Raw genomic sequence first — 27,423 nt, 5'->3', positions numbered from 1 at the left:
CCCCTTTCATGTTTTTGTGCAGAACTTGATGGAACCAAATTAATTCAACAGTCTTTCACAATAATACAAAGTAGCTGGGAACTGGAGACCACAGGATATTACAATTCTGACTGGGAAGTAATTACAGCCAGGACTCATAACAGTGCTGTAGTTACACAATTGTTTCAATTCTATGATTCAGACATTTGAATGGATGCTTCAGAATTGATGGTGGACTTGATTAAAAATAAAAACAGTTCCTCTCTACCAGTGTGCACTTATTTAGGCTATTTTCTTATGTACAGTCAGGGGGAGTGCACATCAGGAATATGTCTTAAATAATCTTGAATAACACTAAAATGCTTCACCCAACCAAACGGACAGTCCGCTGAGATTGCACTAATTAGCTTAATGTACTGCAGTCTTTACCACCCCTTGCCTGCTGCCCTAACAGTGGGCCATTAGAGGTCATTAGTTACCCCCAAGGGGGGCTGTTACAGGAAGAAAAATGCAGGTAATTGTAGCAAGGTTACCTCCGCAAAAAATGCTGTCCATTATTTCCATATAAATGTTCACCACCATCTTACGTTGATGCATAGATTGCATAGCAACATCTTTGTAAGAATTACATTTTTATAAAAATGTCTTAACCACCGTAAAAAGCCATGAACCGAGACTCCCTTCAGACTAAATTGTCTTACAGGCTTTCTTTCACTGCTGTCTCTATGATGCGGTTGAAATAAAATCAATATGGGGATGAGAGCTGAGAAAGCAAGAGCACTGAGACAGTCACAAAATTACAGAGTGTTCATTTTACAGAGCTCTGACAAGATATTAACAGTACAACAGCTTGGCTGTCAGTGCATGCGTGTGCACACCCATAAAGAAACAGTGGCAGGGAGGAATGTGCCGACAGAGGCCCGTAATAGAATGTCCACTGGCATGTTGTAATATCAGCCAAAAAAAGTGGGGGCTAAAAATGTGGGTTATCTGGTGTCTTAAGGACCCTTCAGTTGAAGTGAAAGTGTTGTTGGAGCGATCACTTGAAGCTCACCGGCTACTAAAGTGCTCTCTTTCAGCAGTGTGTATTTTGCTATTGTGGTTTGGAAGTCTTGAAAGAGAGATTGCAGCTGGTATGTTCATCCTCCAATGAAAAAAGGAACATTCTGTAATTTTGGAATAGTGGAATCACACTGTTGTACTGTTGAAAAGACACTTAAAAAATTTGTAAACCTAAACATCTGGATGTGTAAATCAATAGCTTTTCAAAATGTGATATGAGTTACTGAGGAAAAGAGCGTCTATGTGTACAATTTTACTGAAAATTGGTGGTGTTGATGTAGCCTATTAAAGGTCCAGAGGTGTCTATACTGTACTTTCTTATGACCTGGTTGGGTCAATATATATTCTGCTGATGTACTGTATGTCTGCGATGGGAATAGCAATCATAGATGTATAGGTATACAAATCAAAAACAGACAGCACACAAATCTGCACCTCCTTGCATCACTGCCTGTGCGATGGCTGCACAGACCTCCTGCATCACTACAAAGGGTTAGCTTATGATGCCCAGTTCTGTTTTTTTCAACAGATGTGGGGAATAAAACAATTTTTTTAAAGGAATTGTGATTATCACTGGAGCAAAACCAGCAGGACAGAGTTTGGGAAACCCTGGTCAAAAGAATTATTTTGCAATAGTTAAAAGAGTGTGGTGTGAATTATACAGTTTATACTGTGTCAAATGTATTTGGCATAGCTTTGGAATTAAGATGATCATTTCTGATGAGGTAAAATAAAGCAAACTAACTCATTATATGGAATCTGATAAAAAGGAGGTAGCTGTTGTGGGTACACCTTCATTAAGCTGCTGTTCTTTTTTAATCCTGGATTTAATAAATGTTTTTTCGAGCTTACTATCAGACAATGATAAGGTTTCTGGCTTCCCTGCCCCAAGCTCCTATTCTCCCTGCGGACTCCAGGATAGAACTGCACTAAAATCGTTCATAAACAGATGTGGGGAATAAAACAATTTAAAACAAAGAGTAGGGGGAGCCAACAATAAATTCCCATTTTTTTTGTTATTTAAATAGCCTGCACGGTGTGTAGATGTGTTATGTACATATTCTTTGAGTGCTTAGGTCTTACAGCGGTTAGAAAGAGTGTCACAGTCATTTATTCACTGGTTTTGTATTCCTGGAGCAGGCACACAGACCCACAGTGCAAGCTCTCTTTTGTATGCACTCTTTAATCATGTGAAGTCAAGTCACTCTTTTCTCGAGGAAAGAAACATACTTAAAGCACTGCACTGATATGCGCAGTTGACCTTGCTCACGTAAAGTGCTATGCTCTGTGGCACTGTCTACATTTTTGTTCCAGCAGATATCTCTTAAGCAGCTACTCGGAGCTTGTATCACAGAGGCTTAACTGAAAGTAATCTTTTCTCAGCTGATGCGAATACCTGAAGTAGCCTTTTCATTGAATTCTGCTGTTCAGTTTGTGTGCAGTTTTTTCGAGTGTCTGGTCCACATGGCCTTTTCGCTGAAAAGCTATCCCTTGCTCACTTTCCCTCTCTCTCCCTCCTATTTTCTCTCTCCATCTTTTTTGGGAGGTTGACTTCACAGTGGCTTGGACAGCAGAGCACACTCACTCTGGCAGTGGGGAGTAAAGTAGTACAAAAAACAAGCCTGGATTAATGCAATTAATATAGATGGAGCGTACTTATGTTTGCTCCAGTTGTTTACGCACTCATGCAGTCAATGCAAAAGCTACTTTGCCTTGTTCTGCGGTGGTTTGATGTTGTGCTGCCCTTTTTGTATTGATTAAACATGTATAGTGGGAAATACATGAATGCATTTAGGGATTACTTCAGGCTATACAAATGTTGGTCTGGTAGTTGTCTGGAGCACTGTATATGTGGGTTTAAAAATGGGCATGCCCCAAGTTTGGCCGGCTCACGTGGGGCAGCAATAATTGGCTCGCTGCTCCAGAGGGAAGGACTTGGCAGGGTTATTAGATCGCCGCACAATAAGCACCTCGGGTGCCTCGGAATCACGGCAACGGGCACGAGACGAGACGGCTTGAAGAAGGCGTGTCACTCTCATTCGGGCCGCCGAGGGATGGGGTACGGGCGGTACATCTAATATGACTACCTCCAATTGAATCAGACGAGGTACAAGTGGCTACCAAATTGGGAGAAAAAGGGAAAAATCTGAAAAAAAATTTAAGAAAAAAAAAAGAATGGGCGTGCCCTGCGAGACGTGTGGTCAGTAAGCGAGAGATGAGCACAGACTAAGACACTGACCTCACCTCGCCACTGAAGTGTTCACGATTGCTTAACATTGTGAACAAAACGTGCGTTTCAGCTAGTGTCCCCCATCTGCATACATGTCATTTTCACCTGATTTATACTCATGCTGAAGCACTGTGGTTTTCATTTTGGGCTTCCTATAGTTGAATCTGGGGTCCTGCAGTGTCTGTGTGTATATCTTTACAGTGACTAAGGCCTTGGTTAATTAAGGTTGTTAAAATATCTGTTTCAATTCTTCCATAGGTTTTTTTTTCTTAACTTAATGCTGACACAATGCAGCTTTTGAATCTGACATCTGTGTTTGATGTGTCTGAACTAGGATTTTCGGATTTTATCCATCTGTAAAACTAAATTAGTTTTTTAACCTCTTTCTAAATGCATAATTTGCCATATAGGTGCCCACTTGACAACCTCTGTGAAATACTCTCATTAGCACAGTGTTGATTGGTGTGTAGAATTGTTGATCATTGCCTGGTTATTTGATTGGTAGGAACCATGTCAGATTGGGAAGATCTGAGCTGGGCCTTTAAGTACACCCCTCTAAGTACAAAGAAATGAACATCATATCCTGTGTAATGTGAAATAGCGCTTTACACATGAACGCATTAGTTGTCTGAGAACTGTTAGGATGGATTAAATGTCCTGGGATGTGAATATGGGAAATGGAATCTTCATAACACACATAGCAATTTGCTACATAATATGGACTTAAGAGGGTCAACTAACCCTCGGTAGACATTATAAGTGCCTACTTAAGAACAATTACTTCAATTCAGGAATTGTGATTATCACTGGAGCAAAATCAGCAGTTTGGGAAACCCTGGTCAAAATAATTATTTTGCAATAGTTAAAGAGTGTGGTGTGAATTATACTGTTTATACTGTGTCAAATGTATTTGGCATAGCTTTGGAATTAAGATGATCATTTCTGATGAGGTAAAATAAAGCAAACTAACTCTTTATATGGAGGTAGCTGTTGTGGGTACACCTTCATTAAGCTGCTGTTCTTTTTTAATCCTGGATTTAATAAAAATTTTTTCGAGCTTACTATCAGACAATGATAAGGTTTCTGGCTTCCCTGCCCCAAGCTCCTATTCTCCCTGCGGACTCCAGGATAGAACTGAACTAAAATTGTTCATAAAGCAATTGGGGGCACACTGTGGTCCAAAGATGATAACACCGCAATGTGAGCGTTAAAAATTTCGCTCTTTAAATCTTCTATATGAGTAAATGAATAATTTGGCTCAGTGAGTGCAACTTCACTTACTAAGCCAAATTATTCATGTATTCATATAGTTTGTTGCTGGTGTTATTTTCGATGCTTGGGAGAGAAAATGTGCAGAAAGTGTGCGTGGTACTGCTGTAATTTAGTAGCGCCGTCAGGGACCCTCTCTGTCTCCAGGAAACGGTCTGTTCATCAGAGGCTGCTGAAGCGGTAAAGGAATTACACTGGCTGCTAATATGAGCCTGTGAAGAGAGTAGAGCAAGGCTTTAACCATCACGTGGGCTGTGTTTCTGGCTTCTACAATTTGTATCTGTTAGTAATGTGATTTCTCTCTCGTTGGTAGCTTTTAGATAACCACTTTACTTCACAAAACAATTTGCTCTCTCATTGAGGCGCGGATTCTCTCTCTCTCGCTCTCTCTCTGTCTCTCCTCTCTCTCCAATTCTTTTCTCAGTTGTATTGTATATCACAAGTCTAATAAATGATAAGCAATGAATGAATGAATGAGTAATCAAACGAATCACTAAAGACCCAACTGGCTGTCAGCAAAACATGCTAGGGTCAGTGAGACAGATTGCCTGTATGTGTAAAATCCATCATGACTGCTACAGAATTGATACCTGTGAACACATTGCTTTCCAGATAGGAGTGAAAAAAGAAATGAAAATGGCCTGTTTTGCATATTATGATATGCCACCGCTATGTTTTTCTGCTCGCTGGAAGGTCCATGGTCTAGTTAATATCTGTGAGGCCGCACATTTACAGCTTTGGATATGAAAACAAGAACAGGTTGTAATTTCTGTTCAAAGTTGACGGGTTTCTCCGATGATTTACATGAAAGTGTTTTGTTTTACATAGAGTACTGTGCATGCTGAATTGAACAATGTTCAGAGGGGTGTAAATTGTTTGCACAGGGTAGATAGGAAGGCAGGCTGCAGTTTATTGACAACATAAAAGCAGCTGGATTCTCAACACATTACCATGTTTCACCCCTTTCACACCTTAGGTTTTCCACTGCTGCAGGTGTATGGTAGAATAATTTATGTGATCACAAATGAAACAGGATGCTTTTGCTGAATGAATTAAAAGCTCCCATTCCTGTCACATGTTAAGTAGATAAGCAGTGACATAGTTTAGGGTTTTCTTGTGCTCTGATGAGGACATTCTGACTTAATGACGCTGAGGGTGTCTGTGCAGTAGACTTTCTGTTCTGAAAAACAGAGTGACTGTGTGTGTGTGTGTGTGTGTGTGTGTGTGTGTGTGTGTGTGTGTGTGTGTGTGTGTGTGTGTGTGTGTGTGTGTGAATGAGCGTGTGTGTGCGTGCGTGTTTTTGGAAGAGAGTGTGAAAATTCACTGGCACATTGTGGACAGGCAAGGTGGAGTGTTGGAGTGTGAACAATGCCAAGGAAGGATTTTCTCAATAAATTCAGGGCATTCACCTCGAACTTAAAAGAAGTTGTAAAAATAAAAATGTTAAACATTATTTGGAGAACATAGCTTTCTCATCGTCAAATCTCAGGGGTATTTGATTTTTGAATATAATTAAATTGTTTTATCGTTTAATTTTGTAAATGCTTTGACAGCCTAATCCTGTTTATTGCTATGCCAATTAAGCTCATTTGAATTTAAATAGAAAGCGCAGTAACGGGTAAGATTGTGTCGCGCTGTCCATGGGGCAGCTGACTCTCAAATCCATATGCAAATCCCCTCTGTGGCCCAGGATTTCATTCCCAGCCACCACCATAGCACTGTACTGTGTACTGTTTGTCTAACCATGAATACATAAGGATGGTGAACTGTGTGCTCTCTTTAAATTTATTGTATTGTGTTTTTACTGAATGCTGTTCTGTCACAAATGTATGCACATTGGTAATATCTGCTGGTTTGCATTTCATGCCAATAAAGCATGAAATGAACTGAGAGTGAAGAAAGCAGTATGAGAGAGTGAGGGTGAGAGGAGTAGATTGTAGGAGAGAGAGAAGGAGCGGTATGCAGTTACATTGTACTCCTCTGCACTGCGCTGCTGCTTTTGCTGGGGAAAACTGCGAGTGTGAGCAGGACTTTTGGTCATACTGTCTCTGACTATGGTAGTATTTCTTTCCAGATAAAGCTGGTCATGAACAGCCTCTGCAGACACACGTGTAGCTTTCCCCAGCAGAGTTTATACTCACAAGCAGGAATCCATTTTGCCACAATTCACCCACCAGTGTGAAGGTCTGAGAACATGCCTGTGCTCTACACGGCCCTCTGTTTAACATGCTGGTGAGATTATTCTGCTGAAAACCTGCAGCAGCCACGGTCTGGATATCTTTCAGTTAATCACAGAAAGTCTGAATCACAGATGTGTCATTTGTTTTCAATATATTCACATTGACATCTGTACTTTGTTATACATGTGTGTTGTGCAATGTGGTGTCATGTTTAATTGCAGTCACCCCCCTGGATTATGCTACAGCTCCTGTTGGGGATATGGTGTACCACTGCTGTTTTGGAACAGAACAGTGCTCTAGCAAGCAGGTGTTTATCTTCCCTAATCGGTGGAGGCCTCATGCCCAAGGACAGAAATGTGTGTGTTAGCAGAATGCCTTGAGGTTGTGCTGCACTCAGCTCTTAAGCCATTACTTTACAGCATTCTAAAAGTTAAAATGATATATTTTTTCAGTTTTTTTTTTACAGTATATGCTCATTGCTTTATTTGTTGTGCTTCCTCTTCCTATATTATTTGGCTTATTCTTTCAGTGTAGAAGCATTAAACAGCATGCAAGCAATTTTTATCATTCCATAGAGGCGCTATGTTTAATGAATGGATAATTAAATAAATGAATTGAAACACTTAAGCTTTATTTTAAAAACATGTGCACAATAAAGAAAGGGTAATTAGGGTGTGTGTTCAGTGCGGTTTCCCGTCTCTCGCCCCAGACTTTTCAGGTCAAGCCTTCAGTCAATGTTTTGTCACTTACAGCCATGTTTTTAATGGTTAAAAACTGAAAAGTTGTTCCACATGCGGTTAAATGACGTTATACTGAAATGTTTGTTTAACTAGTGGGAAGTGTTGGTGTGTAATCTAGTCTTTTGAATAGAGTATGTCACTCTCTTCGTCACTGGGAAAGCCGGTCTTGACTGTTGATGCGGCCTGTAGCACTGTGGGAGTGGTCAAACTGGCCTCCTCTCTGTGGTGGAACATCAGGGGCGATGAATGTTGTAGGGGACAGGGGAGTAAACATATCCTCTTTCATTTGACCCCGTCTCAGGTAACCTTCCTCACGTAAATGTGGGTTAACTGTCGAAGAAGGCTTGTCTGGGAGCACACAGTGACGGTTGATGTGAGAAAATACCTAGTGTCAATACGAACTGAAGGCAGGAGGACTCTCAGACTAAACCACAGCACATCCGTTCTGCAGGTGCAGAAGTTTAAAGGTGTATAATGAGGCGAGAAAGGAAACCTGATGTGGTAGGAGTTGCTATGCAAGGCCTTTTTTTGAGCACAGGTTCCTGTTGACAAAGCACAAATGTCTGCAGGCCAGTTTTGTCCTTGGTGTGAGGTGTCACAGTGATGTAGGTGTGGCTCCAGCAGAGCATCGCGCGTCACCATTGTGGGTGTGTGTGTGTGTGTGCCTCCACGGAATAGATCACCCCATCCGGCGTGACCTTTGTAGGGATGATATAGTGGCCTTGAGAAAAAACGCAGTAAAAATAGAGTGTTTTAAAAGCTTTTTTGTGTGGGTTTTGTTTTTATCAGGAAGGGAGCCTATATTGGAAAGGAGGCTAATGCTTGGTGTCTTGCTGAAAGGAGTCTAGAACAGAACAATCCTCAGTCACTCTCTGGTTCTCACAGAATTTGGGCATTTGCATTCTGGTTCAGGCTATGCAGAAAGTACAGCCAGAGGACAGAAGCCTCCATTGTCACCATGGTACCCCATGTACCTGCTGGAAATCCCGCAGAGCTGAGGATCTTTCAGTAGTCACGGCTTGGCCTTCGCTGGGCTTACCGAAGAGCCAGAGAGAGCGTCTGTTTCCCGGTTCCCGAGTCGGTGTCTTTCTTTGCTTGCCAAACTTGGTGATTTAGCTCAAACTAATGTGCCTGTTATGGGAATGAGTCTGGGCATGTGAACCTGGCTTTGAAATCCAGGGGATATTCATCAAGCCCCCTTGTCACCAGTGCTCAATGGGGACCAAGATGTCTGTCTCCTCTATGCCCCAATATTTATTTCCAAAATGGGATTTTGTGGCATGGAAAATATGATAAATGTTGCAGTGCTGTATTTGAATGCTGCCCTTGCTCTGTCTGTGGCTCAGTTAAACGTGCACGTCTGGAGCCTTCTGCCTATTCCTATGAGTGGTGTTATGACAATGACTGTAGTTAAGGCTCAGCTGAGTCCAGTCTTTCTTGTAATCAGTCAAGGAAACAGACAGGATTACATCATCAGCATCAATGCCAATATACTTTATTTTTTTAGTTCTCATCCAGCTTTTTAATATTCCCTATTTTGGAATACCCATCCAGAGCTTGGCATTCATCGGTCAGCCTACAGAAGTTCTGGCAGGTTGCAGATTTGGTTCTGGTCCACACGGCACATTATGGCTACATTGAGAACCAGGGCTTTCTGCCACAAATGTATGCACATTGGTAATATCTGCATTTCATGCCAATAAAGCATGAAATGAACTGAGAGTGAAGAAAGCAGTATGAGAGAGTGAGGGTGGGAGGAGTAGATTGTAGGAGAGAGAGAAGGAGTGGTATGCAGTGAGTGTACTGTTACATTGTACTCCTCTGCACTGCGCTGCTGCTTTTGCTGGGGAAAACTGCAAGTGTGAGCAGGACTTTTGGTCATATTGTCTCTGACTATGGTAGTATTTCTTTCCAGATAAAGCTGGTCATGAACAGCCTGTGCAGACACACGTGTAGCTTTCCCCAGTTCAAGCAGAGTTTATACTCACAAGCAGGAATCCATTTTGCCACAATTCACCCACCAGTGTGAAGATCTGAGAACATGCCTGTGCTCTACACGGCCCTCTGTTTAACATGCTGGTGAGATTATTCTGCTGAAAACCTGCAGCGGCCACAGTCTGGATATCTTTCAGTAAATTGGAAATTCTGAATCGCAGATGTGTCATTTGTTTTCAATATACTCACATTGACATTAGAACTTAAGCTGGGCAAGCAACCAAGGTCCCCCAGTGGCAAAGGGCTTGAGACACTGCAGCCATTGCAAGTCCTGACATGAAAGGAAGGATGGTGCTTATGTGTCAGGAAAAGGTTTCATCCTTTGGAGTGCATACTGGTTGTGGGGCCGGTCACCAAATCCAGTGTTGTGTTATTATATTTAGTTTATGCTGGACAATTTTCCATTACTTGGATACATTTTCGTGAACTTTCTCTCTGCTCTCCTCCGTTGAGCTCTGAGTATCGCAGGCTTTCTGGCGTACAGACAGAATGCCGAGTCAGCTGTATTTTCCGCGTCGACGTCAGGATGTGGAAGCACACCGCTAACACCTCGCTGGGCAATTAGCGAAGCAGGTGCAGCGGGATAAACACAAAAACAGAGGGCGTAATAAATCTGCCCGCTTCGGGCTCCTCTACTGCCTCCAGCGTCCCTCACCGCCATTAGCATCGATCCAGGGGCAGCGCCGCAGCCATTAACGGATGCCACAAACTTAATCCACTTCCTGTAAATCTGCCCAGGGTTTAACTTGGCCCACTGCTCTGCCACAGCTTTCAATGCCTGCCTTTAAGGCCATGAGCGCTCGTCCCGCTTGTTTAATCAAGTGTGCTGAGGGAAAATGAAATGTCTCTTCATAGCTGGGCTGTACAGCAGGAGATTTTGTTTGATGAGGTCGCCCCAAAGGCAGGGCTCTCAGGTTTGTAATCAACTTCTCCTGGCAGTGCTGTCGTTACGGTTGTTGAAAATCTGGAAGCGCAAATATCAATTTTTTCATAGTTAATATATTCAGCATTGTAACATCATTGGCATTATTTATAATGGCAGGGATGGATATGCCATTGCCAACACAGAGGAGTTTGAGCCATGCCAGGTCACAAGTGAACGTAGTGAGTTCAAGACACCAGTAAAATCTACAATGGCTCAAAATGTCTTCCCATTCTTAATCCTTCAAATTCAGAACACTGGTCCTGTTTTAATATTTCTTTCTCAGCCTTAATATGTACTGTCAGATTAGGCTTTGTGACACAAATCTTTCTTTGTTGATGTGCTGGGCTAGTTGCTCTCCTTCACGAAAACTGGCAAGCACTGTGGTGACAAACAGTTGACCACAACAATACCCTCAGACTCTAGCATGGCTCCCCCATCCCCCCACCCCCTCCCCATTTAGCAGAACCCCTCAGGCCAAGGGTCTTTCAGCCTTAGGCCATTTCCTCAATTACATAACACATATAATATGTGCTTAACGAAAAAAACACATTTTTAAGAAACACTTTCTGTTTTGTGAAGAATGTTGTAGGATTCTGCGATTTGATAGGAGGATTGAAATGTATGAATTCTGCAGTGTGGAGAATTCGTTTGGAAGACCTTCCAAGCTGTAAAGTGGGTGTTGAAGACTTCAAGGCATGCGTTCGCGTGCGCATACTTCCAAGTGTGGCCGCAACACGTAGGCTGAGGCCCATCGCAGAGCTGGCTACGCCCAAAAACGCTTTCTAAGCTGTCGTTCCTGAAGGGAAAAATCTGCATGGAGCAGCTCTTACCCTCCTGGGGGAAAGGTGATTTATCCCACCTGTTCACTGCCCCTCACCTAGCCTTCCAGCACACTGGAGGCTTAAGGCTTAATCGATCTGTATGAAGATCACCTGACGCCATGGCAAGAATTGCAAATAATTACTGTGTGAAGAAGAGAATGGCCAGAGGGAGAGGGAAAGGAAGGAGGAGAGGGGGAGGGGAGAGGCAGCAGAGGGGAGTGGAACTGGTTAGGCAAAGGAGTGAGAGATAAAGAAAGAGAGAGAGGTACAAATATACACATTTAAATGCAAATTTTAATTTTGCTGATGCCCCTCTGCCCAAAGTGCCTTGCTGGGCAAATTTTCGCAAACAACCCAAGTGCAAATCAAATAAAAAGGGTAACTACAACTGCCAGATGATATGAATAAAGCTATGTCTCCATCCCCCAGAAATGTCAGGGACTGCTGGAGAAACATTACAACAATCACCCCCCAGCCACAATCCCCACCCTCCTTAATGCAGGGCGTTTATCCTAAGGAATTCCAGCCTGCCTCGCAGACAATATGGAATAGCGTCTTTCCTTTGGAGCAGAAAATGGGTGATATAGGAGGGGAGGAGCTCACATTGTGTTCCCACAACACTACAATCCTACAAACGTCATTGTCTGTGCGTCCACCCAGGGTAACCTTGGCGACCAGGAGAAATTACACAGCCACAGGTTAGCTAAAATGTAAAAAGAAAACTGTGAATTTGCACTGGAAGGAGATCCAGGAGCTCTTGTAATATGCTGCGACACACTCGATCAGCAACTTCAAGCGGAACACTGTAGATAGATCCTGATGTCATCATCGCAGCAGAATAATGAGTATGTCTGTGTTAGTCCTGCTGGGTTTGGGCAGGGATGGATGATTATGCAGAAATGCAGAGGGCTGTGTTTTGCCCCCCTGCTGTGGGTCAGAGGTGTTGTAATCGCACAGAATCAGCACACAGCGCAGAAATGGCTGCCGGCCTGGGTCGTGCAGCATCCATGTATTCCAGAGGAGGCCAGCCCTGGTCCTGGAGAGCTGCAGAGTTTTGTTGTTACCCTGCACTTAATTTACCAATTAAATAAGTTGATTACACTGTTCACTCACCTCATCTGGTTTCTTGGGTCTAAAATGTTGTATTTAAGGTGAAAACAGAAACCAGCAGACCCAGCCTCTCCCCAGGAGCAGGATTGGCCACACCCTAGCATTCAGTGAATAACACTGGGTGAATAAGTGTGAATAAGACATGAATAAGTGTGAATAAGACATCCATTGCGTATATTTAATCTCTTCTGCCAGGCTTGGACAATGTGCAGCTTTACAGTGTTACAGGGAGGAGCAGCGTGGGGAGGAAATTGACTGTGTTGGCTGGAGACCGCTGCAGATCTGGCCTGGCGCTCGCTGATTGCTGTTTAAATCTGGACTCCAGCGACATTCCATCTGGTGGTGGGCCGCAGCCACTGTGACAGGGGCCAGGATCGCAGACTGTAACACCAGAACAGCGTGTGTGGAGCCTCGCTTTTACAGCACAGCCTCACTTTCCCAGCACGCACACTGTATTTATTACTTTATCCACGTGTGCGGTCTTATTTTCACAGACTATACACAGTCTCACTTACACTCACAGCCTCACGCGCTTTATTTCATAGCATACAGCAGGAAACCTGGCCCTCAAACCGAAATCCAGCTCTGGTTTCCATTTCTCCCGGGTTATTAACTGAACAAATAGATTCGCCAAACAGTCTTCACACCTGGCTTTACCTGGTAAAGGGTGGGTGGAAAACGGGCAGTTATCAGCGCACCTGCTTCATTACTTAACGATCCCTTGTATACAGCATGTCTTTTTTATGTCCAGTTTTTCATAGCAGAGGCACAAAAGCTATGCAGAAGTTTGCAGTGATTCACAGGGATGGCCTGTTCTGCCAGTGGGCTACCAGAGAGCATGGGTCTTTAGCACTAATTGTATTGGTGAGTCCCAGAGGGGTGTGTCATCTAATGAAGAGAGTATCTGTTAAAGGATCAATAAAAAGAGTGGCCTTTTTCTGTTTTCATTATTGTTATTTGTAAGTAGAGCTGAAGCTTTGTCTGTAATCTGAATGAGTGTGCAGACACCCCATAAACAAACTTGCCATGGCTGTAATTACTGTTGCTCATTTGAGTTTAGATTGGGAAATTGATCAATGTTTTCTTATACAGTAAAATGCGATCATTAAAAATGAATTTAACACTAAACATTTTTACTTTGTACAAACCAGTATACTGTGTGTTACCATCACCCTGCTGTAAAATCCAGCAGTACCAACTTGACCAACTTGAAAATTGTGCTGGTCAAGCTGGTGATAATTTTCACTAGCTGGGTATGAGCTGGTCAACCAGCATGGCCAAGTTGGTTATAAAGCTGATCTAGCTGAGTATGAGCTGGTCAACCAGCTAGTGCTGGTAGCTTGTCTGAGCTGGTCACATAACTTGAGCTGGTCAAACCATGTCAAGCTGGGAGCTGGTCTGTACTCAAAACCCAGCTCAAGCTGTTTTCTCAGCAGGGCAGCTATGTCTTTTCACATGAGCCATGGATTGGTGAATGTGTTTTAGGACAGACTATGTTTAAGCACTAGATTCTGACTGCTCTCAGTTTCCAGAGAGCCCTCTGGGAAATCATCTCCACCCCTCCAGGCCCCAGTGGCTCTTGTGGGGTCCACAGTGGGTTGCTTAGTTACACCCCAGTGTGGGCTTGTATGATGGAAATAAAACCACCTCTCTCTCGATCTCTCTCTCAAATCAAAATTCAAAATTGTTTATTGACATATTTATTGTCATATACACTATACAATTAATTGGCAAAACATTGATTGTAAATAAGAATAAATCATAATAATCACACTCACACACACACACACACACACTCATATACACACACAAGCACACACTTGACTGCATTAACATTAAACAACCTAAAACATTAAAAGCGTGTTTACTGCATAAGCAAAAATGCGCTTCTCCTGCTCAATCCGTAAATAAACCGCATAGCAATGTGTGGCTTCATTTCGGTCAATGAACACTTGGTCAACTGAGTCAGAAAGGTTTAACAAAACAAAGCACATGTCCATGAACTCTTATGAAACTCTGCCTGAAGTAACATTGGCTCCTGTTTTATACCCATTTCAGCAGTAGATAGTGTCAGTTTCAGTGTGTGTGTGTGTGTGTGTGTGTGTGTGTGTGTGTGTGTGTGTGTGTGTGAAAACACAGCGGAGCAGTTGCAGGCTTTAATCTGATATTTCGAGCACCATACTGTAAAATGAGTATGAATGCCTCCACGGGTTCCCATCTAACGAATAGGGCCATGTTTTATTCTGTAAGAACCTGTTTGCCCATGGGAACTAGGTAAGACTCACCAAGAGTGAGTAATAATAAGGCATAAATAAATCAGTTTCATGTGTTAGTTTTGGATGGGTCTGATATTACACTTTTTGATTTGCTGTGTGCCACTGCTGCCTTGTGAAGGGGCTTGGGGGTGGGAGTGAGGACCCAGCTGTGCTGGCGATCAATACCAGCCTGCTGAAGCCAGCGTGATTGATTTCCACTGCTTTGCGACTGCACAGAGCCAACGGAGTATTATCATGGGAAACCACCTGGGAACACTTTTTTTAATGTGAACTTGTGCGTCGAGCGATAAAACGCTACCTGCTGTCCCTGCAGGCTGTCACCCTGTACGTCTCCTCCATTGTGGAAACAGCGTCCGCTTCAATGGAGAGCCCGGAGCGGGTCAGGTGGAGCAAGGCCCGGCAGCCATTACCACAGCCCATGTCAGCCCAGCCAGAAAAATAAATTAGTCAGTCTTCACAAGTATGCTAGTGTCATTTTATTTCAATTGCTCTTTTGCTTGATAAGACAAAAACTTTGCCAATGGAGTGAGTTTTACTCATATCAAGATTGTAACTGGTAACACATAATGTTCCATGAATTGGCATGAACTAATGTAGAAAGCTGTACAGATGAACTTCTCAGTAGTAGTTAGTTAGAAAAGTTAATGTATTTGTTAATGGTGAAGTAATTATAAGTTCATCCTACAGTATGTTGTGGTATAAATATCATGGAACAAATACGTTAGTTAGTAGTTAACAAATGCATTAACTAATGAAAAGTTAATTTCATCCTAAATTAATGTATTTGAAAATTAAGGTTAATAACTACATTGTTAATGCCAATTCATTAACGTTATTGTAAAGTGTGACCATTTCACTTGTCAAGTAAAATGTTTTTATGTCTCATAACATGACTGAAATACTTGTTAACATTGCCGGGCTTTGCCGAGGGAAATGAAAGTGTGGAACAAGTGCCAGGAAGTTTATGCTATTCTTCAAAGAGCCAACTGACAGACCTACCCCAGAGCGTAGACAAAACGGGCCTGGAGCACTAACCTCTCCTGCTGCCTCGCGGCTTTCAGTGCGGCCCTGGGAAGTGATGTCACAAAACTATGAAGTGAAAGCAGAAATAGACCTACAAATTGCTTATGCAGCACACTTCTGTGCAGGAGAGCTAATTAAAGGAGAACGAGTGCTTGTGAGAAGAGGACCTCCAAGTGCTTGTGCGATGGTCTGGTATAAAGTCCTGACCACACTAGTGCTGACAGTGACTGTAGTGTCTGGTTGGTGGGATTGTCCACATCTCGAAGCACATCAGTGACCTCCGCCTTGTCTGGCTTCCACAGTCTGCCTGCAGCTTCAATACTCCTCTGAATGACTGTACCGCTCTGAGGAGAAGCACTGGTTGGCACTATAGACGTGACATGTGCTCATCTGCTCATTGCAGTGATGGGACAGCCCTACAAATGCAATTTGCCATCTCAAATAGGGAGAAAATGTAATGAAATGGGGGATAAAATCTGAATTCATTAAAAAGGAAAAGGAGGCATGAAAATGGCTGGTGGTGTAAACATCAGGGATGCACGATAAGGAAATTATGGGGCAAAAACGATAACCGATGTTTGCTTGACCATATTAGCCGGTCCCAAAACTGACACTGATAATTTAATTTTAGGCTGTGATCGGCTGATGCTGATATCACCCGGATATTAGTGTGCCACTGCAGTAAACCCCGGAGGTGAGCGAGCCCTGAATGGGCAATGGTGTGCATGGTGGCAGAGTTAGCTGCTCTGTCCTAATGCTCTCGCCTGAGTGCTGGATCTGGCAGTCCGTCACGGTGAAAGGTAGTCCAATTGCCCCTCCCCCCACCCCGCCCTCGTTCACCAGCATACTTCTCAGCCTCCTCGTGCTGCATCCTAGAAGTCCACTTCAGTACTGCACTACAGTATTCCCTTGCTCCCTTTTCCCTCAAAGTCACTTGAAGCAAAGTGTGGAAAAACTTGCAATTTGCTGCTGTTGCAACTTAAAAATGAAGTTGGCTGGTGTGGATATGGGATTAGTGGCCTCGTGGAGTGCATGTCTAATGCAATGCGAAAGCGTGTGCGTAATTGCGCATGGCAAGCGCGTCTCTCCCCGCCGCGGGCTGCATGCAGCAGGTACAGGAGATAAACTGCAGGGAGAGGAGCAGGAGACTGAGGGGTACGAGTGAGCTGTGTAAGAGCCAGGAGCCAACACTCTCATAAAAATGGAAATCTCAGAAATCCTGTGATTCTTTTCAAGGCTTCTTTGTAGGGCAAAATCAAAACATTACAATTACCAGTCTCTACCTGACATTTTTTACAAAATGTACGCAGATATAACCTTATAATTAATCACAAGTGAAGTGTTTGCATTTGCTGAAAGCCTCAAAAGACAGGAAATGAAATGATCAGCTCTATCACTAACATCAGCCTGCTCTCCGTCAAAGTGTATCAGCACAGATCTCTGACAACATGCTACAGCCATGTATAATGTCTACTGTATGTCAAACAACACGTGTCCACCACTGGGCAGATTGTTTAAGATTCAAACCTCTCAAATAATTAATTATCTTGGAGTATTGCACTGTAAAGTGTATTGCATATCAAAGTTAGAGGCAATAAACTTATTTGGCATTTGGCAAAGCAAGCCTTCTTTCCAACATGTCCTATTTGGGACCACATCATTTTTGTATCACTTTTTCTAAATAGCGTATCCACAAAGTATGTTGGTACATGGCATACAGTCTTTAAACTAGTGTAATTAATTGATAGATCCTGCATTAAAGTGTATATTGTATATTGAATACAATATTAGACTTCACGCCTGTCATAGAGGGTTCCATAAAGAACCCTCAAACTGCTGTTTCTCTGTTATGTATCCTCGGGTACCGCTGTTCTCTGCGCGGACTGTGAGAAAAGTGTGTGTGGGCGTGTTTGATTCAGAACAGAAAGGACCTGCTGGGAGACTGGGAGCCGGGGCCCAACCCCCATCCCGTGTGAGATCTGTTAAAACGCGCTGGGACATCACACCCTGTGCTCATTATCATGGGTGACAAGGCTGCGGTGTTCTGGGGAAACGCATTTACCCATTCACCCTTCCACCGCCTGACACTCCCTTCCCCCACCACCACCCAGATACAGAGTAACACATCGTCAGCACAGCCCCAGTGTTGTGTAACCTCCCAGAACGCGGTTACGTAACCCTGTCCATGCTCTGGGGCCAACGTGCCAGAGGCGGCTAACATGTGTGAGATTCACCTCCAAGACACCCAGCCCCCCAAAACCTGTCAACAGAAAATAGAACTGATAAGAGCCATTCTGCGTTCTCATTATGGACACGAGTTGCTAAAATACCAGGCGTGGATGAAGTTTGTCGGAAACAGGCAGGAGTTCCAGTCATGCCAGGCTGTCCTCCACCACGTCAGTCCTACGGGTGAGCTCAGTGCGCGGGGCAGTGTGGATGGACCTCCGGGCCCAGGGCACCACACATTTGCTCCAGTCGTTCGGGAGGGCCTGGCCTGAGCAGGCAGAGCTGGGGGGAAGATGGGGGTGAAGGTCATCAGGAGATTGCGCCGGTCGAGGAGAGGCGAGTCAATACAGTGAAATGAGATGGACAGAACAGCCAGCCTGAGGCTGAGTCATTTGAAGGATGTGAACAGGATGTTTTTACTTTTTATGCTTGGGGGTGGTAAATATAGACAAGGGAAAGTAAATATAGGTCAGGGAGAGAGTGACTGAGTCAAAGATAACAAAAGAAAATGAAATTGTGGAGGGAGGGACATTAGTGTACTACCTGCGTGGGCAGACAATGAAGTGTGATGCTTTGGATCTTTTTTTTGGGGTTGGGTGGTTTTATGGGGTTTGTTGTATAAAAAAGCACCTACTGTGGATCATCTAACATGGTCAGGACTCTTTTTATACCTTGAACGCAGACTGAAGTTTTAGCCTTCTGCTGTTTGACCTTCTGAAAGCTGACACCTTTTAAATTGAGTAACTGGGAAATCATTAAAACCAAACACTTAAAATTATGATGCTGTAAAGTCACACGATTGTTATATCGCAGTGATAAATGTGTTAAATGAAAAAGGTTTCCTGAGGATTTCATTGTGTGTGTGTGTGTGTGTGTGTGTGTGTGTGCATTTCTGTGTGCGTGTGCATGCATATGTGTGATATGTTTCTTATGAAATCTACAACATCAAGACAACCCTACACATTGCACTGAGCTTTGAATCTTGGGTTATTTTCATACTTCAGTAAAATAAATAAATCTAAGTTTACTGCTCACTTGGGGAACTTGGAAACCCATGGAGGAATAATACTGTTCTTATTACCTGCCCTGAAATGTGCATGGGGAAATAAATAAGGCACTTTAATTTCACAGTCTGGGGTCCTGTTGTGAGCATTAGGAGGGGCAGCACTGGCGCTCTCTTATAATGGTGCCAGTAATGGAGTGCAGTGAGCAGCCCCTGAGGAGGGCAGCAGTGTGGGGCACTCAGGCAGAACCAGGCCTCTCCGTGCCATGCCCTCCACTCACCTTATATGCCCCCCCCCCACCCCCTATATCCTCCGCTCACCTTATATGCCCCCCCCACCCCCTATGTCCTCCACTCACCTCTGTCCCCCGGCATGCCATCTGCTCCCCTCACACTGTACCAGGGAGACGGTACAATTAACTCACCTGGGTACAGTACAGTAAATTCTCTGTGAAATCATCTGTAATTTACCTTATATCATTCATTTCACTTCTATTCGTACTTGGGTAAATGAAGTGTGCATGCTCAGTGCATGTGATTGCAGTACTTTGGTGTGTACCTAGCACATACAGTAAACAAACATAGCAAATGTATATATAGTGCACTAATATTAGTCAATATTGCTAAATAAATTATGAAAGTGCCTGCAAAGTGGCTGGAAAATCTTTAAATAACCATAGCATATCACAGAGTGATGTATCCACTAAACCTCTCCCAAATATCTATTCAAAGTAATGTAAATAATTGTAATAACACACATTTCAAGTCAGACATACATTTAATGTCAGGATTGTATGGGTGTATTGTATGTACTGTACAACCTCACCTCCCCACCGCCCTCCAGAACTCTTACTAGTATGTGGAAAATGTACCACATACTAGTAACTTGTATTGGAGAAGGAGGGAGACCGGGAGAGGGATAAGGTCAGTCAGGGGATTAAGAGCTGAAAAATATCAAGATGCGAACACAACACAGAAAGACCTCCAATGGGGATTTAACCCTTGACATTGTTGTTGCGAGGTGATGGTGATATCCAGTGCACCATCATGCCGCCACATAGCTCATGCTACAAATCTCAATATAAAAAATCTGTATATGCAAATCCCATGAAACTATGGGAGGAGATATGCAATGAGACTAAAACATTTATTGGCCATTAAGTATTGATGTCATCAAGGTACCTGATCCAATAGCTCAGAGTCTGGTAATAAATTTAACTCCACCCATTCAATCCCCACATAGGAATATATGGAAATGTTTACACTTATATAAATTGATTTCTCAAATTTTGCTTGCTGCTGCTTAATACACCATAATAACACCATTCAATCTAGTTTGAAGCCATTCACAGATTTATATTTACAGTCACTTTAAATAAATATTATTAACAAGTCTGGTTTGTGTATGCTTGGTGCATGTAACACTTCACAAGTTTTTATTTTGTTAGTGAACAGAGTACTCCAATCCAAACCTGTAATTTCAAATTTTTTGATGCTATATATCCGGGATTTAGATGCCAGGTTGAGTATTTTCAATCACTTTAGCCTAGAAGCTAAACCTCCTCCAGTCAGTGACATGCTTGTCTCACCGCCAAACACAGTATTTTATTAAAGAGTGAATGGGGAAATAGGATCCTTGGAGGAGGTTCACCGATCGCTTAAATCACCAAGAATCCTGTAGAGAAATGTCTGCACGGTGATGAATCAACTCAAATCAAACTGAAACTAAACCTCAGACCACTCACAGATTTCAAAAGCAGGATAAAGGCGTTTACGTGGAGCTTACCGTAAAACAAATGTGATTTTATATGTTTAATCACTGTTGCTCTTTTTGAGAGATGAGATGAAGGGATTTGCGAAATCAGGTGCTTGCTGTTCCTGCACGTCAGCAGTCCTGCTGTTCATGGTGAATGGACAAGAGCTCGTATTTTCTTCAAGTGGAGGGAAAGCTGTCTGTCTGGCCAAAACTTACAATGAGTGAGTCTGGAAAAACACAATTTTTGTGGTTTAATTCCAGCACATCCTGTCCCACTACTAACCAGATTGCTAACAAGACTGCAAACACAGCATTTCAGATCATGGCAAATGAACTCATTGGAAGTGTTTGGAAGTGTTTATGAGTTTCGCCTCACTTTCCTGTTTTCTACATTGAATAAGAGACAAGCTAGATGGAGTGCAGGTCTAGTTTGTCCATTGTATGGCATGAAAAATGAATTTTGCATAAGAGAGAGAAGGGAAAAGAAACACCTGGCGCAGATCACACATTATTTTGTACTTTATGTTGGAACGTTTTTCCCGAATTGCCGTTCATGCGTTCCCAAGCAAAATAACAATTTATGACGTTGTCAACTGTTCTGTTTGAAGAAGAAAAAAGAAACTGCTTGTCCTTTTGATCGAGTGCTGGACCTCAGCTGCTATGGTCACAGAGTTACCTGTTTTCTAAAACACTGTCCCTTCTGCATTGCATAACACGACCCAGCCTGCCTGGAATTTCCTCTCCGTGTTTTTCCGAGGGGAAAAGTTTGGGCCGCATGTACTGTTCTCCACGGAAACCACAGGGGCTGTTTCCAAGGGCAGCGGGTGCTGTCTGTAATTCCCAGTTGAGACGGGGGGTGGAGGAACATTGGTTTTCTGTCTGGTCCCCCAGGCCTTGCGCAACCAGTAATAGAAGAGCAGGCTGAAGATATACACACTCTATTATCCTGCCTTCTCTGCTTTTCAGATCCTGTACTGCAGGTATCCTGTCCTCCTATCTTGCAATTCTTGGCCCCTGTGGCCAGCCTTAAAGGTGGTCTAAAGCAGTTGAGTAAAGCAGTGGGTGTTGGGCAAGGGGGGTGGATGTGCTAAAATAGAATTGAATCAAAGCAGCTGAACCCTCAGTCTTAGCCCCCACACATGTTAGCAATCATAGGATGCCCTCATTACTCCATACACTCAGCATACTGCGCTGGCAGTATTTGCTTTCTTTAATGTTATGTATCATTTCAGTTTAAACTTAACCTGAAAGGTTCTCTCTTTTTCCCCTTCTCTTACCCTCCCAAGCAGGGCCCATGGAGCCCTAGGAACATGAAAGCCAGGCATATATACCAGGGAATGGCCATGGAAAGCTGTGATTGCCAAGCACATTCATAATTACACCCTTTCATGTTGCGTGTGCATATCTGCGGCTAAAATCAGGCCCTGTGAAGTAGCGTGTGGCTCACACCGCTGTGTGGCCCCACTTCCTGCATCGCTGGTGCCCGTTTTGGAAATTTCCCCCGTCCACAAGATTAAACGCAGTTTATTCACCGACTAAAATTAAGTTTGACATGTTGATTTGTGTGACCCCTGCTGTTTAAATGACTATTACAGTGTTGTACAATTATTTCTCTGTGAAATCCCCCACCAGATCTCGCAAGGCACACAAGCTGAGCAGAGAAAATGATTAATATTGTTTCTTTGGCTTTCAAATAGGAGACCAGAAGAAATGTGTAAAATTAAAGAGCTCTTTCCTAAGATCTGTTTTCATAGACACCGTTATTTTCAGTATTTTGTGATCACAAATTCAGAATCCCCAGTTCGCCTGTGTTTTGCTACTTCATTATGATTTATAGGTTAATTGTAGTGAGTAATGTATTGCTTATATTTAAGTGTAACCATGCTAACAGATGGCTCCTTAAGGAGTACACAGTGCTGTTTTAAACGGAATGACAGTACACAGTCACATCCCTGTATCCCTAATTTCCAAATCCTGAAAATGCTTCATAATTTATATCTATGCAGCAGACATGCTGAGGAAGTTCATCAGGTGGCTCTTAGACTTAGACTCTTTGCCCACATTGAGAGCTAATTACATTCTTTCATGTGTTGCCATTTTCCTCTGGCTGGGGGACTAGATTTCATTACGGTCGATCTATGTTAGCTTAAAGGCAATTAAATGCATCAGACCTAATTGGATCTTTGTAATTAAGGGCATGGGCATGTGGGGACTTGAAGGGCATTTTGAGAGAGTCTTGACCCAGGCAGCCGAAGCTGTTTAGAATGATCACGCACCGCCAAAATAAATACTCTGCTGCTCTTAATACATTTTTTTTTTTTTTTTTTTTGTTTGTTTAATTAAGTATATATAAAAATATATAATCTAAATAAATATTTTATATAATATAAATAGATAATAATTGTCTTGGAGGCAATGCATATGTCTTTTATTTATTTGTTTATTGTTCTTCGCCTTTGAGGTTCCAGATCCATGCAAATTGTTTCTGGAATTCTGTTCGGGCAGAAATGAAGCATTGCTTGCCCCTGTGACTGAGATCTTCTATCAGAAAGGTGGCAGTGGATGGTCCCACTCACTACTCTTAGGTTGAAACAGTAATGGAGGCTTTGTATGTTATGCATGGCATGTGCTGTAATGTAATTGCTGACAAGGTCACCTCTGCTGTTTCTTTCCAGTTCCCCCTTTCGCTGGTGTGAAAAATGCATGCTCACTGATGCTAATTATATCTGCTACGCTCCTGTTTCTGGGGTGACAAGCTATAGATCTGGCAGCTGTTGACTACTGGACAGAACATTGGTGATACTGAACAACAGAGATGCCACAAGCACGGCTGACCCCCTACAGCTATATTCCTCTTCATAGTATATTTCTCTCCATTCGTATTATTGGATTGGATAATTGGAAAATGACTCTTCTCACACTGTGAAGCAGGAAACAAGTGATACACCTTCTTTTTCTTGAAGGGAATCTTTGGTGGAATTAGGACAGGTTTCCCAGGAGAAGGCTTAGCTTGGTCAAATGTTTTTTTTGGGGGATAATATTTGAAGTAGAATGTGCAAAATAGTTGTTGGTAAATAACAGCTGGCATTGTTAAACTGTGTGATATAATACATAATTGTGTAATATTCTTTAAATGCAACTTTAAATACTATCTCAGCTGTGCTCACAGACTAAACACATGTTTACATATTTGTTTATACTGTTTATCATTAGCAACACTGTAATTAGCACAGGCAGTGGTGATTGGAAATCTCACACAACACCACTGCCAACAGAAGAAAGCCACTTGATTTAGCTATAGATTAAAATTATGTCAACATTCAATGTTGTCCCCTGCCTATACGGCGATGAGCACTCTCGTCTCACCACTGGCTCCAATCAAACCACAGCTAACCGTACTGGTTATATCGTTCCCTTCCTCCTTCAAGCATTTGCTCTAAGGTTACAAAGCTTGATGGGAGTTATTTCACGGACATCACATCCATGTGCAGCTCAGTTCTGCATGTCAGTCCCATTACGAGACTGTCACGGTCTACGGTACACACTCCCAGTTACTGGGACTGAGTATCATGTTTTTCTAAACCAGCTTGGAGCTGTAGGAACATAACGTGTGCCTGATATAGTATTTAATATTGACAGTGTTTCATTTAGGAGTAAAGTAGTGTATTTAGGCCATTTGAGAAGTATGTTTCTGTGTGACTGAGGGAGGGGTTGAGAGAATGTTCTGTAGTCGTGTTTGCTTTACAAGCCTCTAAGGCCCTGCCAGTAAAGCACCTTGAAATTGGTAGTGAGAGTGCTGCTGTTTGGTCACCTTTGCTTTGAGAGCACCGTCCAATGACATGCCAATAAAGCTCCTACAAACTGGATTTGAAATGTGGAGAGAGTGTGAGCTGGTTGGCTGTTTGTGAGTGAGATAAAGTAAAGCAGTGAGTGACAGTGATGAGGGTCGATGAGGCTTGTGTCCATCACATTAGCTTGCAAGGCTGAGGCTGTCTGCAAAGACCCTACCGTCGGTTTTGTGTCCTACGACTCTTCATGACAGGTTTGCCCGTTTTGGTTAGCAACAAAATATTTATAGACCAGTGAGGGGGGAAAAAAATCTTGCTGCATAAGCCTCAAAGCTGGTAATTAGAGCATGTTTGTGGCATTTTTAGTTTGCTTGCTCAGACAGTTCATCCATGTGTATGTGTGTCTCCCAACAGACGTGCTGTGTAACTGTACCGGTGAGGGCGTGCTGGACCCGTATGACTGTGATGTGGGGACGGGCCAGTGCACCTGCCTGTCGGGCTACACGGGCCCGCAGTGTGAGGACTGTGAGGATGGACACTTCACCAACGGCTCCACCGGCTGCCTGCCCTGTGGCTGCGACTCCTTCGGTGCCTTCGACCACCGCTGTGACAGGTGAGACCTCAAAATGGTGTCCATGAGGGCTGCAGGCTCAGTCCAGTTTTCATTCAGCCTTTCTTCAAGGCGGTTCTTTGGCGAGTAGCTCAGTTCGGCTGGTGTTCTGGACATAAACTGATTTCTCATTGGTCACTTTTTGGCAGCTACCCCTCTATATGATTACTGCCGCATATATTGCCACATATTGCCCCGTACCCATAGGGTTGTGTGTTAGTGCGTGTGAGCGTGTGCATGTGGGGGGTGTGAGCAAGACACCTAACCCCCAATTGCTCCTGACAAGCTGGTTGGTGCCTTGCATGGCTGCCAATCATTGTTGTTGTGTGAGTGAGCATGTCAATGGGTGAATGAGAAGCATGAACTGTACAGCGCTTTAGATAAAGGGCCTATATAAATGCAGACCATTTACTATCCTCTTTCTGTTATAAACATGAAACAGATACAACAACTTGTCATCTAGATTTTTTTTTTTACTGTAATGACAGCTGCAGCTGTTGTAAGTCTGTCCTATTTAGATGTTGGATAAAGTCCACTCTATCATTGTCACGATGTACCTGCAACAGAAGAATACACAGACCTATTAAATGCTTCTCGTGCTTTTGTCCTCCTTTTTAAATACCTGCTTTTCATCAATTAATATCTACGTGAATCTGTTAATGTTGTGATGCTAGCTTTTAGACCTGGTCAGTGGCTGCCTTCCTGACTTTTGTAGGAAGTTGGAACTGGTTGTAAGCAGAACAACAGAAATGAATTTGAGTATGAGAGTTACTAAAGGGGAAAATAAAAGGGAGAGCGTGGCTTTTTTTGGCACATCTTAAAAATAGCCGCTGTATTTTTGTGTCTTAGCCATGGTGAGGAATGTCCCTGGTCAGAGCTCTGAATATGCAGTCTTTGTGTTATGCAGCTTTACTTACTGTAGCCTCTTGCTGTGTGAACTGCCTGCATTCAGTGTATTAAACGCAGAGACTGCTGCTGAAACTGCTGCTGTTCCCACAGAAATTCATACTGTATATATACTCACTGAGCACATTTTTTCTTTTAGACCGGTACACCCGATTGTTAATGTAGCTATTTAATCAGCCAATCATGTGTCAGCAAGTAAATGCATAAAAGCATGCAGACATGGTCAAGAGGTTCAACTGTTGTTCAGACTAAATGTCAGAATGGGGAAGAAAAAGAGTGTACTTTCCTGTCTTTTCTCTGTTTTTCTCTTTGTACTTTTTATTTTTTACTCTTTCCAGTAATATTCATCAGCAACTTTTTACGCCACAGTCCACAAGTTCATTTTAAACATAAGGAAGACACTTCCTGTGTAGGCTGAGCAAGCGGACTGGGCATCTCACTGACCTCCCCTCCTTCCCTGGGCAGCACTCCAGCTGGTTATATGTAATGTGGGGCTACCTCCAGATTCCTTATCAGACTATGGGGCCCACTCACACTGGCGCAGGGCTTGCCAGAATGAGCCTTCCTCTCCAGTCCAGTCACCACGCCACAGACCACACTTTATGCACACTTGCTGTAGGCTTCTTTCCAGCCAATCAGGACTCATTGGTGGGATGTGTGATGAGATAGGGACAGCCCTGATGGCTGAAACCCACCTTCTCTGGGCAACTGCACCACCAAGTGTACACTGCAGCGAGTGTGTGCTGCACCACGTCTGCATTGCTGTAAGTTTGCACTGCTCCAAGTGTACACTGCAGCAAGTGTGTGCTGCACCACGTCTGCATTGCTGTAAGTTTGCACTGCTCCAAGTGTACACTGCAGCAAGTGTGTGTTGCACCACGTCTGCATTGCTGTAAGCTTGCACTGCTCCAAGTGTACACTGCAGCAAGTGTGTGTTGCACCACGTCTGCATTGCTGTAAGCTTGCACTGCTCCAAGTGTACACTGCAGCAAGTGTGTGGTGCACCACATCTGCATTGCTGTAAGCTTGCACTGCTCCAAGTGTGCACTGCGCAGTGGCACGGGAATTTCATAAAAGACTGTGGCGCGCCATTACGCTGAGGGCTTAGTGAATCTAGCCTTCCCCCCGCCATGTGCTGTTTTAACTAGCTGCCTGCCCTCCAGTATACGCTCCACCTGCTTTCAATTGGGCAAGGGAAAGTTTTTCTCCCTTTGTACATCTGTGCGGAGAGCCGGGGCAACCCTGAGGGGAAAGTGTTTCCTCACATCCGGCCCGGTGCCTCCACCGGTGAGTGAGGGGCCTGATCGGCACAATGGTTTTGGCAGAACCGCCCCCCCAACACACACACACACCACCACTGAAAAAGAGATGTATGGGAAAGGTCCCATCTGCCTTCGATTCCTGGAAACCAGCAGGCGGAGAGTTCAGCGGTGAATCAGGCAGGTTTGTGCACGGTGTCATGGCGTGCTACTGCGGGGGCCCCTCAGCCTCCGGCCCGGCGCGTCACGGACCGGAAACCCGCGG

General features: G+C 43.5%; 1 protein-coding gene across 1 annotated transcript in view; it reads left to right on the top strand.

Annotated features, from left to right (window-relative positions):
- The window catches only part of si:ch211-158d24.2 (multiple epidermal growth factor-like domains protein 9), a 101,792-nt gene that overhangs the window by 4,944 nt on the left and 69,425 nt on the right, over positions 1–27,423 (top strand). The window contains exon 2 of the mRNA XM_061259792.1: positions 24,798–24,996. Coding sequence (XP_061115776.1) covers positions 24,798–24,996 — 199 coding nt within the window. The remainder of the gene's footprint in view (positions 1–24,797; positions 24,997–27,423) is intronic.

This window comes from Conger conger, chromosome 11 (assembly GCF_963514075.1).
Source record: "Conger conger chromosome 11, fConCon1.1, whole genome shotgun sequence".
Taxonomy (NCBI): Eukaryota; Metazoa; Chordata; class Actinopteri; order Anguilliformes; family Congridae; genus Conger; species Conger conger.
The sequence above is the reverse complement of the archived record's forward strand: the minus strand, read 5'-3'. Positions and strand labels throughout refer to the sequence as shown.